The 18,475-nt window shown below is 43.3% G+C and overlaps 2 protein-coding genes across 3 annotated transcripts; both read left to right on the top strand.

The window, feature by feature from the left end:
* The first annotated feature begins 211 nt into the window (after nt 1-211).
* On the top strand, nt 212-2,614 carry c1qtnf9 (C1q and TNF related 9). Its single transcript, XM_085287208.1, has 3 exons — nt 212-687; nt 798-860; nt 1,051-2,614. Exons 1-3 carry the CDS (start codon nt 501-503, stop codon nt 1,818-1,820), a joined length of 1,020 nt encoding a protein of 339 aa, XP_085143334.1. The 5' UTR covers nt 212-500; the 3' UTR covers nt 1,821-2,614.
* Nucleotides 2,615-2,974: 360 nt separating this feature from the next.
* Nucleotides 2,975-18,349, top strand: spata13 (spermatogenesis associated 13). Of its 2 annotated transcripts, none has more exons than XM_085287205.1 (13): nt 2,975-3,560; nt 8,187-9,719; nt 11,448-11,909; nt 12,899-13,043; nt 14,001-14,128; nt 14,412-14,591; nt 15,118-15,297; nt 15,779-15,958; nt 16,042-16,277; nt 16,680-16,809; nt 16,923-17,298; nt 17,448-17,522; nt 17,653-18,349. In XM_085287205.1, the coding sequence occupies exons 1-13, from the start codon at nt 3,552-3,554 to the stop codon at nt 17,844-17,846; spliced, it is 3,828 nt and encodes a 1,275-aa protein (XP_085143331.1). In that variant the 5' UTR covers nt 2,975-3,551; the 3' UTR covers nt 17,847-18,349. The 2 variants fall into 2 exon arrangements, with proteins under 2 accessions (XP_085143331.1, XP_085143333.1); XM_085287207.1 differs by lacking the exon at nt 2,975-3,560 and adding an exon at nt 5,669-5,903.
* Nucleotides 18,350-18,475: the final 126 nt, after the last annotated feature.

The raw sequence follows: 18,475 nt of genomic DNA, 5'->3' as shown, positions 1-18,475 counted from the left end.
TTAACAGCCAGTCTACTGTCCATTCATAGTACCATTTATTTAATTGCTTAATAAAAACTTGGTATCTTCTGGTGTGGCAGCATATATTCTCAATATGTAATTATTTGGTTAAGGTTAATATCTTGTTTGCTTCACTATATAGGCACTTCATGTCAACTATGTGGCCTTCTGCATGTGTGGCCCTCAAGGGCTCTTTGAGTGTAAGCTTATTATTAGCCTTGGCTAGACTGGAGAAGAGGTGATGTGTGACCAGTGTGGCAGGCTCAATGAGTAAACCAAAAACAACAAAGAGACCAATGACTTTGAGAGGTCTAAGGTCAATCTCGTCTGAAACTGTCTCTCAGCTTGTGTTTTCTGTAGCTGATATCTTTTCTTCTTTCATTGTGCATGCCAGCTTTTAAGTTAAACGTGCTGCAACAAGGCTAGCTATGCATTAGATTGAGACTTCAGGCTTATTTGTTGTGGGAAATTGATTTCATTAGACAGGTAAAACTGGTAAAATGTTGCAGACAAGGTTTAGGATCGCTTTACTGCTCCTCGTCTTGGCATTCAGATGTGTTGCACAGCAAGAAACCCAAAGTAAAGGCTGTGTCTGTGGATATCCTGGAATACCAGGTGATCCCGGGAACAATGGCATGCCTGGCAGAGATGGCCGCGACGGACTCCGAGGTGACAAAGGTGATCGAGGTAAGTTTACAAGAGAAACTTTATTTATTTATTTATTTATTTTTGCATGTTTTAGGTGCCACCTTCACAGTTTATAATAACGTTATAATTCATCAATCATTGTTGGAAAGGTGAACTTGGACCTACTGGGCTAGCAGGCAATCATGGGCACAAGGGAGACAAAGGGGAACCTGGTATGTGTCTTTACGATACACTATGTGCACCTATATGTGTATTTATCTGCAAATGGAGTCACAACCACTGTCATTTATTAATGCAATTTATCAAAATGTTTGCACTGTATGTAACTTGCAATATGTTACTGCACTGTAAACACCATACCTACAGTTCAAAGAAGGTTTATTGTGTGCTTATTATTTACAGGTGCAACTGGTCCAGCAGGGCTCAAGGGGAAAAGAGGAGATAATGGCGATAGGGGCCTTCCTGGGAAAATGGGACCACAGGGAGTGCAAGGGCCTGTTGGCCTCAAAGGAAATAAAGGAGAGCTTGGGCTCCCTGGGCCCCCAGGACCTGAAGGACATTTAGGGCCACCCGGACCACAGGGTGAAAAAGGGGAAACTGGCCTCCAAGGTGACAGAGGCATTCCAGGGCCATTGGGACCACCTGGCAGGCCAGGTCCCAAAGGGGACATGGGTTTTCCAGGTAACAAAGGAAACATTGGTTATCGTGGGGATAGAGGAGCTCGAGGTGAAAAGGGCGATAGGGGTGAAAAGGGAGACGAAATTGTTGTTTCCAAAAGTGCTTTCTCCGTAGGACTCAGTGCTCAAACTAAACTCCCAGCAGCTAATGCACCGATCCGGTTTGACAAGATTATTTACAATGAGCAGAATCATTACGATCCACAAACAGGGAGATTCACTTGCTCCGCGGCAGGTGCTTACTTCTTCACATACCACATCACTGTATTTTCCCGAAATGTGAAAGTGGCCCTCGTGAAGAACGGTGCAAAAATCATCCACACCACTGACAACTACCAGGGCAGCGAGGACCAGGCAGCAGGGGGAGCTGTGCTGCATCTGGGGATGGGGGACAAGGTGTGGTTGCAGGTGGTTGGAGGAGAGCCATTTAATGGGCTCTTTGCTGATGAGGATGACGACACTACATTCTCTGGGTTTTTGATCTTTGAGGCTTAATTAAGGGATCATTTATAATTACTATGACTAGAAACAGTAAAATGCAGAAGAACAGTACAAGTCAGTAGGATTCAACATGTCAACAAATTCTAATTAAATGAAATTCAAGTTTGTATGTATGTAGCACAAACTCACAACAACAGTTGCTTCAAGGTGCTTTATTGTGTAACAACAACAGAGAGAAAACCCAACAATCATACAGCCTCTATGAACAAGCACTTGGCGACAGTGGGAAGGAAAAACTCAATTTTAACAGGAAGAAACATACATTTAAGTCTAAAATGCCTGTTGCAATGGTATAATGTAACTAATTTATTCAAGTACTGTATAAATGTGAATTGTCACTTCAGTATTTTAATGCTGTTGTGTGACTCCTTCTCCACCAAGCTAACGACACACTTTTCTATATAAGGCATTTACACTGCTCATTAAAATTTAACATGTAAAGCAAGTGAGGGTGTTGTTGAGATTGAACTGGTTGTTGTAGATTAAACTACACAAGAAAGCTGGTTCAAAATTCTTCTTAAACATTAACACGGATGACAGTCACCCAGGATTATTGTGCTCTATAACAGATATAGCAATCAAAAGAGGAATTTGTTTTTACATTCCTTGCTTCCTTAAAAGCTTTTATAGGAAACTTTGACACGTTTTTGAGTGCTTTTACACCATCTACTGCTACTTTTATTAAACATCATGATTTTCCAAGCACTTCTGAAATTCTGTGTGGGTTCTTTTTATTCTTTTTTGTTTTTAGGACATGAAATTCTGCTGACATGTGAGCATTGATCACATGAAAACAAACAGTGATATTAAACACTGTACAAAGGTTGACTGAGCTCTGTGTTATTTCTGTAACCTGTTTACTCTCTCAGAACAAAGGGGAGCGACAATCACTCAGTCCCTTCTTTTTTCTTCTTCTGGTATTTTGGGATGGGCTCGGTACAGAAATATCTGTGACAATAATTGCTTGGCATGACACGAGGAAGACAGTTCAACACCAACTGGAAGGCCGAGTCTTTTTTAGTCGTCGGAGAGACGCTGGAACTAGGTGAAGCATTTTCTTCTGTGTTCTAACTTCATTGAAGAGCCTTGGAATGGGCGTGGTTTGCGGTGGTGACGACTTACTGAATTGCGATTGGCTCCAAACCAAAATGGTCGCCCTGTGGTCAACCACTAACCTCGAGCTTAACCTCGCGATGGCCCCGCCCCTTGTAACAGCACAGCAACAAGTGCATTAGTGATGCTCGCCAGCACGATCCTCCAAGAGAGTCCACTTTTAACTTGGAGTCACCAGCGACATTAGGAGTGTCCCATGAGTTAGGTCGGGAGAAATTTCATGATTCAGTGTTTATCATCGCAGTCGCTTGCACACCAACGAGTTTTGCCGGTTGGTGAAAGCGAAATAAGAAACCACAGAGCTTGCGCAATTCACAAGTTTTATCAGTGGAGCCGTGCTTGAGCTAGCTTAAGGTGCTAGCTCAAGGAGTCAGCCAGCCATTTGTCTCAGTATGTTGCGGGGGGTGACTAGTTAACGGAGGTAGCTGCCATACTATTTTTTTTCTCTCAATTATTTGTGAGCGATATGTTTTTGCGAGGGGAGCGAGAGAGCGACACAGCGAGCGCCTGGAGGTCCGAGAGACTGCTCCGACACCATGGATAAATAACTACAACAGCTGCTCTGTTGATGTGCGTGAGAGAGAAAAGGTCAGGAGGACAACATCAGCGACTATGAGCAGGGTGAGCAGAAGTTTTGGTACTCTTCATTTTAATAATTGATTTTAGAAGTTTGGTTTTGGGTTACAGCTGCAGTGATTTTTCTTTTTTCGTTTACCTTCTCTGTTGTGCTACCAGTTGAAATGGGACCGGGGTGCGGGGGATATTGTGGTGCATTACAGCCGTGGTTGTTATAGTGATGTGGGAGATGCCAGGCTGTGCAGGGAGTTGGTGAAGGAGGAGGAAGAGGAGGGGGGAGTTGGAGGGCCAGCAACTACAAAGAGCCGAAGAAAGTTAATTAATGCAGAAATAAATAAGCAGTTAGGCCCCTAGTTCTTTATGAGCTTAGAAAAAGTGCTCGATGTAATCCCCTTTCGTGACTCCCTGTTTTCCAGATTCTGCTGCGGATCTAACTGAGCTACACTGAGCCGCAGGAGAGTTTACTCCAATTTAATGAACTTGGGTCCCACACAGACACTTGTAGAGGTGAAATCAGGCGCAGGCCAGAGTCCTCTGATTTATTGTGGGCCTGAACAGTAATTTTACAGCAGAGCCAAATGACTACAATATAATTTTACTGTAGTCCGCTTTCTCTTCCAGATCTCATGACACATAAAATACAACGCCTACAACTCATCTTTCTGTAGTTTAAAAAAGCTTATTACATTTTTACATTTCTGTTTTCATTTAATGGTCCAGCCTTGTGGTTTGCGGTGCTGTCAGGTTACACTGCTGGCCCTTGAAACCAGGCTCAGTGGTGTTTTGTCTTCACTGAGCCTTTTACACTGTGTGGTATTAGATTTCTGGCAGTCTGTGTCTATGACAGTCCTCACTTGATCAGGTGAGTAAGTGGCTGCCTGTGTGAGAGTGGTGACACTCCCTGCTTTGGCGTCCACCTGTACTTCCCACGCTCTGTGAAAAGGGGCGTGGTTTCTTCTTCAATTCTCCTGCATATGACCTGATCAAAAATGAGGAACTGGGTCACAGATGTATGCAAGACTTTAACCTTTAAATTGAACTCATAGATTAAATTCAGCTGATCCAGGCATGAGCTTTTGTGTATTTCGTAATCACATCAAATACTAAAGATTTACAGTGTTGTGTCCCTGCGCCATGCAATCCTGGGGGGCATTTACAGGCTTTAGATGTCGCTCAGTCAATGCCGAGTCACCTGGTGATCTTCCTTATCGGCCTATAGATGAAACCAGTTCTGAACACAGAGTGGTAGAGCTGCTCTAATCAGATTATGCCTGGAATGGAAAAGAAACAAGCTATACCCACTCCCACATCTATACACTGATCCCAAACACAGTAGACTTCCTTCTGAGTCCATTTGCTGAAGCTTTTCTTTTCAGCTTGAAAGCAGAATAAAAGTCCAGGTCACAAGCATAAAAAGGACTTTACTATATAGACACATACACATACAGAATATTGTCAAGAGTTGCTTAATCTTGCAAAAATCCTTTCGCAACAAGAGAAAGACAAATATATTGAACTCTTTCCTCTTGCACTCGACATATGCTCAGCTTACGTTTCACAAAACCCCATTTACGCACACCAATTTAGCTAATCAGCCAGTCTGTTCAGTCCAGAGGAATACAGTCTTCTCTTCCTCACAGCTTTTTTTCCATTGAGGCAAATGGAAGACTAGTAAAGTGACATTGCTGCAGGGTGATGTCTGTCTCAGGGTTAAGCCGGAGAGAAGAAAATGAAAAATCAGACTTTCCCTTGATACCGTCTGTCTGGTGGTCTTTCAGTTTAATGCTGACTTCATTTTGTCTTCTTAATAAGTTTTAGCTTAGCCAAGGGGGGGGGGCATACCTCTGCAGAGGTGAACTGTGGGCAGAAAGTCTCTTACGCTTGTTTCTTGTAAATACTTACATAACCGACGGCTGGAGATTTCCAGCCAAACAGGAAGGGAGTCAGTCATTTCAATGCTTTTCTCCGTGCTCTATGTGTATATGTGCTGCAGTATCCAAGCTTATGCACAAAGGCCATACATTACAGGAGAGGATCCTCACGTACGTGTGTGTGTGTTTTTTTTTTTTGGTTTTTTTTTGTGTTTTTTGGGGGGGGGGGGGGTTTAAGTGCATTTTTGCTTGTGCCCATGTATGGATGTTTGTGTTTATGCATGTGGATGCATGTTCATCCTGGGAGTCTAATCTGAAACTGGATCCAGCTGGCCGCCTTTCGTGGTAGTGAGGAGGGGGAGATCCTCCCTCAGCTCCTAATTAACTCTGGACCAGGGCCCCAGTGTGCCGCTCCCATCCACAGATTAGCAAGAGGAAGCTGGAGAAAAGCGGTGGTTCTGGTACTCGGGCAGCATGACCAAGTTTGTGGTTGTGAAAGTGATTTATTAGCGCATACGTAAGTACTGCTTGTCTGGTTGTTCTGACATGCTTATGAGCTCGAGGAGTGTATTTACTGGCAGGATTTGTTGTTTCGATATTTCCTCTAACTTAAAAGGAAAGATAAAGCATGAGTCAAAGACTTGTTAAAGCTGAGAAAAAATGTGTTTGGAGGTGCGTATCAAACCTTTTCATAGAAAATGTAATGTATTAACGCAAAATAAAAAGCATAAATATAGAAAGCAATATGTGATGGATGTATGGATGCCCTAAAACACCCTAAAGAAATTTAGAATATTAATGTGACAAAACTGCAGCAAAGTTTAGTAAGTCCGATTGAAATCTAATGTCAGCTATTAATTGATTATGAAAATAGCCTGTTATATATTTCCCCTGTAACATGCTGCTTTCAGCTGCTTCCTTATTCCCAAGGGGTCCCGACGGCAGGTAGCGCCGCATGTTTGTTTTGGCAGAGGATCCTCTTCCTGTTGCAACCTCAAAAGTGTGGATTGCTATTGGGTGTTAAATATATATCCACATCAAAGCTAACATTGTTATCTTGATGCATGCAGCAAAAGTCATGGTTACTGTAGATTTACTGCAATGTAAAAGCATCTTGCACACACGCTGTTGATGATTAAAGCCTGTTTTGCCAGCATGTGAAACAGTAGCCACCTGTGTCAGCTTGACTCTGACTAATGCCACTGCCAAGCATTAGGCGACGCCAACTGGCCTGTGACAGTTGGTGTCCTACTGCAGGAAGAAGGCGTAAAGGTACTAAAGGATAGGGCATTTGTTAGAACTGCTGATAGCATGAGGTGAGTATTCCAAACAAAAACAAGCTGCAGAGGCTGAAGACATTCCTTCCCTATCTCCTATCTTTCTGCTTGGAAAGTAGATGGAATAATCGATCTTGTCTGTTTTTTGGGAGGGGGGGGGGGTCCACTTTGGTGCTCTGCGTGATTCCTCAGTGGCTGTGGAGGAGAAAGCACAAGAAGACAATTCAGCAATAGTTTGAAAGCAGCGCATTGTTTAGGATTGTGTGTGTGTGTGTGGGGGGGTGTTTACTGTCTGTCAGCAGCGGTGCTTGGCAGCGGTGGCTCTGTGTTTACATAAGTGTTCATAGCGATGAAGCAAGCTGGTTGAAGTGACAGCAGATTCCACTGAGGGGTTGACGGAGAAAGCTCATCTGCTCTTAACGTTGCACGCAGCCAGGGAGTTTGGGAGCATTCCAGGATCCCTGCAACAAAAACTGAAGGCAGTGCTCTCTTCAAACCATAAAAGACTGTCTTCATCCTGTTAAGAGTAATTCATGTTGGCTATTTTTGACATTTTCCTCTGTTTAAATAGTTTTAGTGTAACGAATGTAAAACAATAAAGCATGCATACGAGCTCTCCTAAGCAAAATACATGAACTGACTATAATGAGTATATTTTTGTAGATTTTATATTTGATGAATAACTATCTGTGTATGTTAACAGCTACATAAATTGGTTCTTTTCAACTGTAATTAAACTTTCCTTGGTCTCAGTGTATAACCAGTTGTTATAATTGGTTATTTATTAGTTTATAATATCATTGTATGTCATCCTAGCTCCTTACATAGAAATCAAGATCAGGTCTATATATACATTTTTAATCTATGGACATTAAAAATGAAGAAAATTGTGCTGTAAAATCATTATTTATTTGTGACTGAAAAGAATACTAAACATTTGCATTTTTTTAAATAAAATGGAGACTTCTATATTTTATGTATGAAATATTTCAGAGTTCAGCTATAGATTTAGTATGATGTGCTATGAGGTGAAAAGTGTCACTGATTTGAAGACCATACAGCCTTCACCATCACCTCATCTTCTATGCATTCGGGAGAAAACTGGGCAATTTATTGCATTAATCACAATGGATTAGCAGGCTTCATTGCTTAGTCACGCTCACAAAGCCCCACTTCAAAGCCTCAGCTGCATTAGCCTCTGTCCTGAATCACACACATGTAAAGCTGAACTTGGCACCACCCCCAGCCTGGGCCTCAGTTTGCCTTGGACATTGAAATACAGCATCAAGGACAAATACATGAGGCATGCTCAGTAAAATCTCACACTCCTAATGATTCACTTCCTCTATTCTTAGGCAAAAACACAGATGATACACAGCTTTAGAATGTATTCAGGTGACAGTCTTTTCATTTTATTTGAGCTGATCAAACTTAATTTGATTATTAATTGTATTTTTTTTTCTTGTGAACTTTGAAAAGCACTGAAAAATGGAAAGATTTTTAAATTAACCTCTGTTTTGCAGGCAGGACAAAAGGACAGGGTCTTGTCTGCAAGCGAAGACCCTCTCTCACAACTCCACAATACAAAAACTGACCCACTGATCCGGAGCAGACCCCTCAGTGATATATATCCATCCCAGAACCACGCTGAAAGAAGTGCAGTCCCATACCTGCTGTCTGGATATGGTGCCCAGGTGCAACCAATGAGTGCTGGTCTTCACTCTGATGAGAGCAAACTGAATGTTATCAACTCCTCTGCTTGGTCCAGCTCAGTTTCATGTCAGCCTGAAGGAAAGCCCTACTCCTCAAGAATTATGAGGCTTTTTTCTAACTCAAGGAAGGGCACCGTCACTGCTCAAAGTCCAAATGCAGATGATCCGACCTCAGCCCAAGGCAGCGGACTTTCAGGCATAGGTGTTGTGGACTCCTTCAAAAAACTGCGGTCGTCTGTGCTTCAGGGTATTCAGACCAGAGGGGCATCCAACCTTGATGGAGATAATCCTTCGTTGCCCAATCAGGAAAGGGCTAATGGCACAGTTGTAAATAATTCTAATCTGTGTGTAGCGGATCTAGCAAATCATTCAAAGAGCTCTGAAGGATATACTGTTTCTAAGGGAAGTTTTACAGGCCAAACATTGGCTTTGTTAAGCCAGTACGGCTCAGATAATGATGACTACGATGAGGAGGATAATTATGGGGATGGTCTTGCGCGCAATTCGCGATTGTCCAGGAGTATCAGGAGAGCGTATGGAGCGGGGCGCATCACTTTATTTGACTCTGGGAATGGGAGAAAAGCAGGAAGCAATGCAAATACCACTCAGAAATCAGATCAGACATCAAAGCTCGATGTTCAAACTGAGAATACAAGTGACAACACAAATGTGAAGGTGCTGAGCAGACTGAGCAAAAGTGCAGAGAACCTCAATCTATTTAGACGTAAAGCGCCATCTCCAGGTCCTCCTTCCCCACAGGAAGACCTCCTGAGGACTAGCATATCAAATGGGACAACAAACATCGAAAGGACCTCTAGCACCTCCTCAGTTGATCTCCGGGGCCAAGGTATTACACGCAAGAAGAGCCCTGTTAAGACTAAGCCACCGATGTTGAAGCTAGTCGGCAGCATGACTGACTTAACTGTGCGACGCAGGCGAAGTCCCTCCCCGAGTTCCACACCTCTATCTCCCATGTCCCCCTCGTGCCGCCTCCATGATGACTACTCTCGTCGTATCCCTTTCCTGCATACCAATGAGCGACAGCGCCGGCCCGTGCTCGTCACGGCTCAGGCCACGTCTGTCGAGCACACTCCTCTGGTCCAGCCCCAGCCTGAACACAACAACAGCCCACAACCCCACCAGGTGATTATCAGCGCCCCTTTCTGGGAGCCCCCCGAGACAACAGAGCAGACTTTACCCGATATCTCTGCTCATTATGAGTCACCGGCTGTAGCCACAACAAGTGATTATAAGCAGATGGTAGAATGCAGTTCATCCCTATTCAGCCAAAGAGAACATTCACAGCAACAAGAGCAGACTGAGGGCATCGCATCACCAAATGAGGTAAGGCTGCAAATCTGAAGTCCAACCTGAAGTAATGTCTTTTTTTGTGTGTGTGTGTGTCTCTTTTCCATGCTCATTAACAGATGTGACACCTTTTAACACGTTGTCGAACAGTAATAATTAGGATGTTATTTTTGTGCAACTCGCCTGTCGATTATTTAGCTGGTTATTGATAAATTAATCTACTGCTCAAGAACAAGCATGTTTCAGATTATTTATCAATTCACAGAAGAGCATGGGGTTCATATCTTTAGGATGACTGTTTGGGTTTAAAGAAGTGCTGAAAGACAGAAGAAAGGTTCGATTTCTTATCATGCAGAACTGAGTGGTGACTTATAGGTGCCAGCTGAACGACTTTGACCCTTGTCTTGGGAAGTGAAATATTACTTCTCCCACTTTAGAGCGATCTTTGAATCTGGCAGGATTCCAGCAAATTGAGATAAGTACTTGTGTTGACGTGAGGCTTGTCAGTAGGATGCACGTATGCTAAAAGGAAACGAATGAGAGAGAGGTTTATCCTGTCCAAAGTCCCCTTGAGTGTCAAATAAATAACGCCATCGATTCACATTGCTTTTTTTCTGTCAGTTCTGACTGCGCACTTCTGATGCTGTGGAGTCACATGGTGAAGTCAGCTGTTCCATGCTGACGAGTTAATGATTAGGCTTTGTTTATGATTAGTGGCCCTTGCGCAAAGCAGCAAGTCCTGTTGCTGTGGGAGGGTTGGAGGCTATGAGTCCGTACAGCCCTCATTTCTCCCCCTTTCCTCTAGATGCAGCCCAGCGGAGCAAAGTCCAACGCCATGAGCACTGGGCCTGGAACAGCAAGCAGCACCATCAAGTAGACAGGGACCATTAAGAGATGATTTTAGCAAGATGACTTTTAGCCTATGGATGACATTTTCTCCTGAAAGATGAACAGGAAAAACAGATTTGTTTACATCAGACATCGAGCGGCTGTTACTGGCTTGAAAAACCTAAGGACTTAAGTTTTTAAGGACTTGGCCTTGGGACCACAAGCCAGCCTGTGTGTTAGTCTGCGTTTCACAATGGTGCTAGCCTACTGTGTGCCCTTCCAGTGTATTTGCCGGGGTCCGGACCCAGATCGAGAAAAGCAGGAGGTGAGATTTGGAGAAATAACTTCGCCGTGGGTAACTCTTACCCAATAATGGACTCTTAAATATATAATACCTGCTCAGATACATGCAGTGTGGTAACATCTATTTGTTCGTATTGTTGCAATTTCTGCTGCAGTTTTTGTTTGAATATGATAAGCCCTGGTTTGATTGTGTTCAGTATTTTGAGCCTCTTACTGCGTCAACAAGAGTCCTTTCACTTGATAAAAAATGTTTCTCACGAGATAAAGCTTTGAAACACCTTTGCTCTGATTCCAAGAAAGCTCTTTCTGCATTTAACTCTAATGGTTTTTAATTTTACTCTCTAATGTAGTGGTTTACACATTCATCTAACAAGCAACGGGTTCCTAATTTGATCTTGGGATGGCCGAAAAAACTTTTGGCCCTTCAGGAAAGGCGATTTAAAAACTGCGAAATCAAACATGAGGAGCTACCCGTGATGGCGACCCTCTTCTGTGAATAAAGGAGCAGCTGAAAGTAGCTTGTTCTGTTTCTGATTAACAGATGTTCTTCCTAGTAGATAATTGTTCTCCAGTGCAGGTTGGAGGACAAGGGAAAGTCAGTTTAGTTTCCAACTTTTTGCTTTGATCTCACAGGTGACGTCAGACCACCAAGGACAAGAAGCTCTTTTTCAAACGGAGGAGCTCTCCCCGTCAACCAGCAGCACACCTATCTCTCCATCATCCGCCTCAGAGTCACCCATATCCCCCACATCTCCCACAGATGAAGCCACACCTACCACGGAAACATCCTCTGTCAAGTCCAGACAAAAAAGGGGGCGCCCGAGACCACGGCCCATTTCTGACTATGGACAGCTGCTTTCCAGGAAACATTCCATCCCCGAGGAAGTCGGAGAGCTTCTTTCTGAGGAAAGGAGTGCAAATCCACTGCAGCGTAAAGACGGCACTGGTAATGATGCATACATGAACGGAGAGAGCCCTGAAAGCTGCAGCATGAATGGGGACATTCAGGCCAGGAGGCAGCGGCCCATCTCTGTGATAGGACCAGTGGATCTGTTCCCTCCTGATGCTGAGCTGAAGGAAGACAACCTTCCCACTGTAAGCTTTTACAGGTTTTATACATTTTGTGCAAAAGTCCTCAAACTTTAGTTGTTTTCATTAGTTATAGATCTTTCTTTGACTCTTTCTTAAAAATTGTTGTTACTCTGTCCAGTTAAAGTAAAAGCAAGACCTGATTTGAATTTGGTCGTTATTGATTGAAAGTCAAAGTAAAGTCGGACCATTTGGACAATTGGATGTCCTCTACTGTGTCACAGTAGCAACCCATGAACTTGAACTTGATCTTGGGGAAGAAAACAAAGTAAGAGTGAGGCAAATCTGACACTTAAGACAAGTAGTGAGCAAAATCATTGCTCAGGTATCTGATTAAATTGTCAAATTTCTGGGTGTGTTCAAAAAGCTAAGCAGAATCAGATCACCGTTGAATCTTCTAAATGGCATCCTAAAAATAAACAGTGGTACGTACAACAGAACCGTGTTGATAGTCTGACCCTAGATGAAGAATTCATAGATCACATCTCTTTGAAAGTTGGAAGAAGAAATCACTAACAAAGTTGCAGATCTGTTCCCAATCTGGTTCACCAGCTTCAAGCTTGTCTGTCTTCCTGTAGAAGTTTAACGTCTATGGTAAAATTGCAAAGGCACACAAGCAATTTTTAGTGGGCAGAATTGGTAAATATTGTGGTTTGGTATGTTTCTTTTATTTTCCAGCTGTAAAGTCTTTGAATTAATTGTGGGAGAAGGCTGGCAAAATAAATAAACACTTATATCAGGCATAATAAAACAAAACCACATCACCCGCATTCTCCAGTTTGATATATTGTCATGCTTCAAAGAGTCTTTATACATAAAGACTCTTTTTTTTGGATCTCAACCAAATGCACACAGGCTTCGCTTCTTTTTGTAATACTTAAAGCACTCAGAGAATATGGGGGAGAATAAATAGCAGCTGATGATTATATTTGCACACAGTATTGTCTGTTAGTTCTGTGTGACAATTTTCTTTTTCATTTTCGCCCTCTCTGCAGGCGTTGTCGCGACCACCAATCCCTTCCCATCAGGTGCCCCCTTACAGAGGAGTGTCTGCCAGGTTTCGACCCTCCGCTCTCTCCCAGAGTACCCCCATCGGACTGGACCGCGTAGGCCGCCGTAGACTCCACAGGGTGCTCAGCGGTGAGAGCTGTTTTGTGCTAATGTAACACAAAGTTGGTGGTGTTCAAACATTGCAGCTGCTGCACCATTAAGGTAGAGCAAACGCACCTTAAAGCCTGTTGAACAGTTTAAAGGAAACCCCTCGTTTTCATTTAGCTACCTCTGAGCATAATGACTGTATGAAGCTGTACTTAATAAGTTTACCATCACTTAAGTGATATCAATAAATCACAAGATAATCCAGTCTTGTTTCTTTCAGTTAAGAAATGGAGCAAAATCAAACGTATAGAGTCAGCCAGTGACTTTTAATGAAAGTTTTCCCAGACATAGATTAAGCCTCGTGTCCTAGACAAAGAAAAACAAAAGACATGGACTTAATCCATGTCTGGGAAACTGAGCCTTAGTTCTCCCATCTTTATTACTGAAACTGGTTTGTGCTAACAGTCCTCCCTGGCCTATCTTCTATTTCTGTTTACAACTGCTGAACTGCTAACCAAATTTAGCCAATCATCCTGATTCTTGCATGGCTGTCCCTCCGCTTATATAGCAGAATTGCTGAGATCATAGTCGAGCAGTTGGTCTCTCTTAAATCCAGTAGGGGAGTAACGTATACTGAAAAATGCGTACTTCCTATGAAAGGGTAGATTTTACCCAAGTTCTCAGGCAGTTTTGAGCAATAAGAACTAAATACTGTTCTAATTCTTTTTAATACCTTGGAAACAGAAAACAGCAGAACTTTGCACACCGCTCACAGACTGAACGTGCCCCTGGGGTTGTTTGTGTTTCACAAGAGATTAAACAATTTAGTTTGTGGGACAACTGGAGTGTAGGAATGTCAATAAGTGTGTTGCAGGAAAATGCTGATATGGAGTCAGGCACAAGCTTTCCTGTGTATGTGGCTTCTTTCTGCGTTTGTTGAGAGTTTGCTGAGATTCTTCTGGTCCCTACAGTGTTTTCATCTCTACATACATGTTGCAGATGGTGTTTCAGAGTGCTCTGCCACACTCGATGACAGCGTGAGCGAGGAGGAGGAGGGCAGCTTCGACGAGCTCACTGACGTGACACCCTACCTCCAGCCAGGGGTGGAGCTCTCTGTGCTCAGTGAGGTGAGGTTGAGGGAGGGAATCTTGTCACGTTGCAACACTTGCAAAGATCTCTTCCAAAAATGTGCTTCTAGTTTCTGACGCCGTACTTATCTTGCCACCCTGCTGGCTCACAAACAGCTGTGCACAAATGTTAATGTGCCCATTTCCAAGATGTCTGGCCTCAGTTCAGCAGAACACACAACCAGTGCTTGGTCCACAAGCCTATACATAATCTTACATGTTAGACATGGGTTTGGCCTGCATGTAATTGTATGTTTATCTTATCTGTTTGTGTGCTGCTCAGTGGATAAGCTCTGGCCACGCAGTTTATGCTGAGGCTCTCTGGGACCATGTGACCATGGAGGAGCAGGAGCTGGCCTTCAAGGCTGGAGATGTAATCCGTGTCTTGGAGGCCTCACATAAGGACTGGTGGTGGGGCAGGGGGGCCGACAGAGAGGCCTGGTTCCCCTCCAGCTTTGTGAGGGTAAGTGGACTTCCTGACCCGTGTGTCTGATTTGTGTTTGCTTTCTGGCAGCACAGAAAAGACTTTCAAACTGGCTTAGCTCCAAACAAACCCCAGCAGCCCTCTGAAGAAGGGGCGCGGCTGGTTTCTGTAGTGACCATACTTGATTGACAGTTGAGTGTTAATTAGGCAGGCGGTCACCATGGTGAGGTTCTTTGACAGGCAGGTGAGGATTGCTGTGTAGTTGCTTGTAGCTGAATCAATGTTGGTGAACAGGAGCTGGTTAAACTTGCACATGTTGTTACCTAAGTGATGTGGACAGATCTTAGATATAAAAGGTACTTAAACCTCAAAAGACTCTTGTGGCTTAAGTATCTATTGTTGTAATTATGCCACTTTGCATATGAGCTTTAACATTTTATTTTAAGTTTTGCAACTGGAAAAAGAAACCATTGGCTGAATATTTTTTGCGACTTGAAGTTAGGCTTTCTGATCATTCAGATGATGCTCAGGAGGTCCAATTGTGTCGGTGGTGAATGTGTTTCAGGTGCGTGTGAATCAGGAGCACTCGAGTGCTGAAAGTGTGGAGAGTGTAGCAGACCAGGAAGATCCAGCTCCCAGAGACACACACAGCTCTCAGCACAGGCAGCAGATGAGAACCAATGTGGTTCAAGAAATCATGAATACGGAGCGCATCTACATCAAACACCTGAAAGACATTTGTGAGGTAAGGGTTTCAAAGCAAAGCTGGTGGTTCTCAGACTTGTAGCACTCTAGCATACCCTGGCTTCCAAATACAAAAGTTTACCTTCCACCCACCATCCAACAGCTTTCACCACTCAATAACAACAAAGACAAAATGGTCCAAGGTGTCTTGTTTTGTTTTAGATTTTTTCTTTTTTTATGAAATAAAGGACAGCTTGATTGCATCAGCCTCACTCCACACACTGAAAACAGCTGGATTAAACTATGTGCCTCACATTGGCACTTAACTTGATCTAGAGATGATTTACATCTTGAATTCCAGTCAGTGTCAGCAGCATTTGTAATAAGCTTGTTTTCAAGAAATGCAAAATCCCTGATAATCAAACTCATGTTTCCAAGAATTTTAAATTCCACCTTCCAGCACCACCTGTTGGCCAGTATATGAACTTTTGTCATGTCATATTTTCTCTCAGTCCCAAACACTGATGCCGTTTATGTTTCAGGGTTATATCCGCCAGTGCCGGAAACACCCTGACATGTTCACCGAGCTGCAGCTGAAAACCATCTTCAGCAACATAGAAGACATCTACAAGTTTCAGAGGCAGTTCCTCCGAGAACTAGAAAAGAAGTACAACAAGGACCAGCCACACCTCAGTGAAATAGGCTCATGCTTTCTCCAGCAGGTAGTGGCTGCACTTAATGCTGTTAATTAACTATGTTAACTCTGGTCTGAATGATTGATCATCATTTGTCTTTTTATTTTAAGGGGGAAGGCTTCTCCATACTCTACTCGGAGTACTGTAATACTCATCCCGCAGCCTGTGCTGAGCTGCAGCGGCTAATGAAGTTGGGAAAATATAAGCATTTCTTTGAGGCCTGTCGCCTCCTCCAGCAGATGATTGACATCTCTATTGCTGGTTTCTTACTCACACCTGTCCAGAAGATCTGTAAATACCCTCTGCAGCTAGGAGAACTGCTCAAGTACACGCCCAAAGACCACAGGTACTTTCAGGCACTGTTTAAAGACCTGTAGCATGCATTCCATAGTGTCGGCCGTAAACAAACTCCTTCAGTGTTGATTAATATATTCCAGAATAAAATGACTGTGCATCAGCTTACCAGGGATACCTTGGAAAAATCCAGAACCTCTTCTAATAGTTGTTAAACGTTTAACAAAGAGGGCGTCAGATGTTGTCTTTATGGGGGAAGGAGTTAAGTCACTAAATAAATTATGATTATATTTTATTTATTTGTTAGCTTCACTGTTAGCTCTGTCCATCCCACTACTTTACTGATTTCTTACTGTTCCATTAGTGAGATTGAAGCGATGTTTCACTGTTAATGGAAATGTGCTTTTCCATCTGCGGGCCCTGTTTTCACTGCTGTGTTGTTGATTTAATGCAGCGACCACAATGGAGTGAGCGAAGCATACGAGGCTATGAAGAATGTCGCCAGTCTAATCAATGAGAGGAAGAGACGGCTAGAGAGTATCGACACCATTGCTCACTGGCAGGTCGCCATATTGCACTGGGAGGTGAATATGCCCTCTAATCACATTTAATTCTGTTTCTAATTGTTCAGCATAGTGTTGGATGTATGCTGCCTCAAATCTTTTGGCTGAATATATTTGGAAACATGTTGTCCCAGGGACCCGATGTGTTAGAGCGCAGCTCAGAGTTGATCCACTCTGGTGAGCTGACTCGAATTGTCCGGCAAGGCAAAATGCAACAGCGCAGCTTCTTCCTGTTCGACCATCAGCTGGTCTACTGTAAAAAAGACGTGCTGCGCAGAGACCTGCTTCACTACCGTGGACGACTGGATATGGACCAGACTGAGGTGGTGGACGTGCCCGACGGACGGGACGCGGACCTGGGACTGACCCTGAAGAATGCTCTGCGCTTGCGCCACTCCTCCACTCTGGAGTTTATGTGTGCGCTTTGCTGCAGGAAGGCCGAGGACAAGCAGAGGTGGTTACAAGCGTTTGCCAAGGAGAGGCACAGAGTCAAGGAGGACCAGGAGATGGGTGAGTCGAGCCAAATTCCTTTCACTGAGAATACAAGCAGCCACTGTAGAGAGATGTCAAGTGAAAGGTGAACAGGGTAAAAAGATTTCTGAGTAAGTGGGTAGTAAATATTTTGGCCTGAAGATGTGTTTGTGTGTGTGCCTTGGCAGGAATTGATATCAGCGAAGAGCAAAGGAGACGGGCGATTGTTAATGCCAGAAGGGCCAAACAGGGGAAGATCAAAAGTAAGGACAAAATATTTCTTCATTTTAAGCTGCTTTTGACTTTATATTCTAAAAAAAAATAAAGATTTTGTATAATTTGCTTTACGTACTCATTTGTTTTTGTTTTTGTTTTGTTTTTTGCACCTTTTAGATGTTGGTTACTCTGGTTCTGTCCCCCCACACCCCCAAAACTTGCACCAAAACCTTCACCCACTTCACCAGCGTCACATCACCATCCCAACCAGCGTGCCTCAGCAGCAGGTCTTTTCACTGGCTGAACCTCCAAAGCGAAAGCCTCATCACCTGTTGTACAGCATCACCCGCAACGCCTTTTTCAGGAAATGAAGCTTGGCTTCCTTTGTTTCTTTCTCTGCACGTTCAGAGCCAAACCGTCCTGAAGTCTGAAAGAACGCCGTGTTTCTCCTGTAATCCTGTCTGTAAATGTCACGTTTTGTTTTTGTGCCTCGTGTGCGTCATAATGTTTGTGTTGAATGTTGAAACTCAGTGCCTAAAATTTGTAAAAGGGCATGACAAAAGTGTTAAAATACTGACTGTCCATTTTATAGGTGTGTGTGTGGAACAATGCTGCTCATTCAGAAAACACCCATCCTGTTATCTCCTATTAATTCCAGCTTAAAGACTTTTTTACTTTAATTATGACAACGATTCATATTCTGCTTTCACATTGATAAACATGGGTTTTGTTATTTTACAAAGGCTGGACCCTTTTTTTGTGTGTGTGTGTGAGTGTGAGTCTGTCAGCTCTGAGCACAAAGCAGCCAGAGAGTAAATTAACTGACACGTTGACCTCCCCCATTAACATTGTGAATAAAAAACTTGTATAAAAATGCCTAAAGAGACTAGTTTGTCGTGCAACTGCTTTCTCGTGATTACCAAGCAAAATGTTAGCGTGTGCCTGGTGAACATTAGTGCGTGTGCATTTGATAGAAGGTATCGATGGAAGTTAATGAATG

Source organism: Mchenga conophoros, linkage group LG9 (assembly GCF_057382185.1).
Source record: "Mchenga conophoros isolate Kocher_MC1m ecotype Shallow Benthic linkage group LG9, M_conophoros_male_GT1.1, whole genome shotgun sequence".
Classification (NCBI taxonomy): Eukaryota; Metazoa; Chordata; class Actinopteri; order Cichliformes; family Cichlidae; genus Mchenga; species Mchenga conophoros.
This window is presented reverse-complemented; position numbering and strand designations above follow the sequence as displayed.

Coding starts and splice junctions, on each gene's coding strand:
- spata13 (XM_085287205.1), top strand. Junction 16,278..16,679: donor TACACGCCCAAAGACCACAG/GTACTTTCAGGC, acceptor GATTTAATGCAG/CGACCACAATGGAGTGAGCG. Junction 16,810..16,922: donor TCGCCATATTGCACTGGGAG/GTGAATATGCCC, acceptor ATGTTGTCCCAG/GGACCCGATGTGTTAGAGCG.
- c1qtnf9 (XM_085287208.1), top strand. CDS start 501: ATGTTGCAGACAAGGTTTAGGATCGCTTTACTGCTCCTCGTCTTGGCA. Junction 688..797: donor AGGTGACAAAGGTGATCGAG/GTAAGTTTACAA, acceptor ATTGTTGGAAAG/GTGAACTTGGACCTACTGGG. Junction 861..1,050: donor GGGAGACAAAGGGGAACCTG/GTATGTGTCTTT, acceptor TATTATTTACAG/GTGCAACTGGTCCAGCAGGG.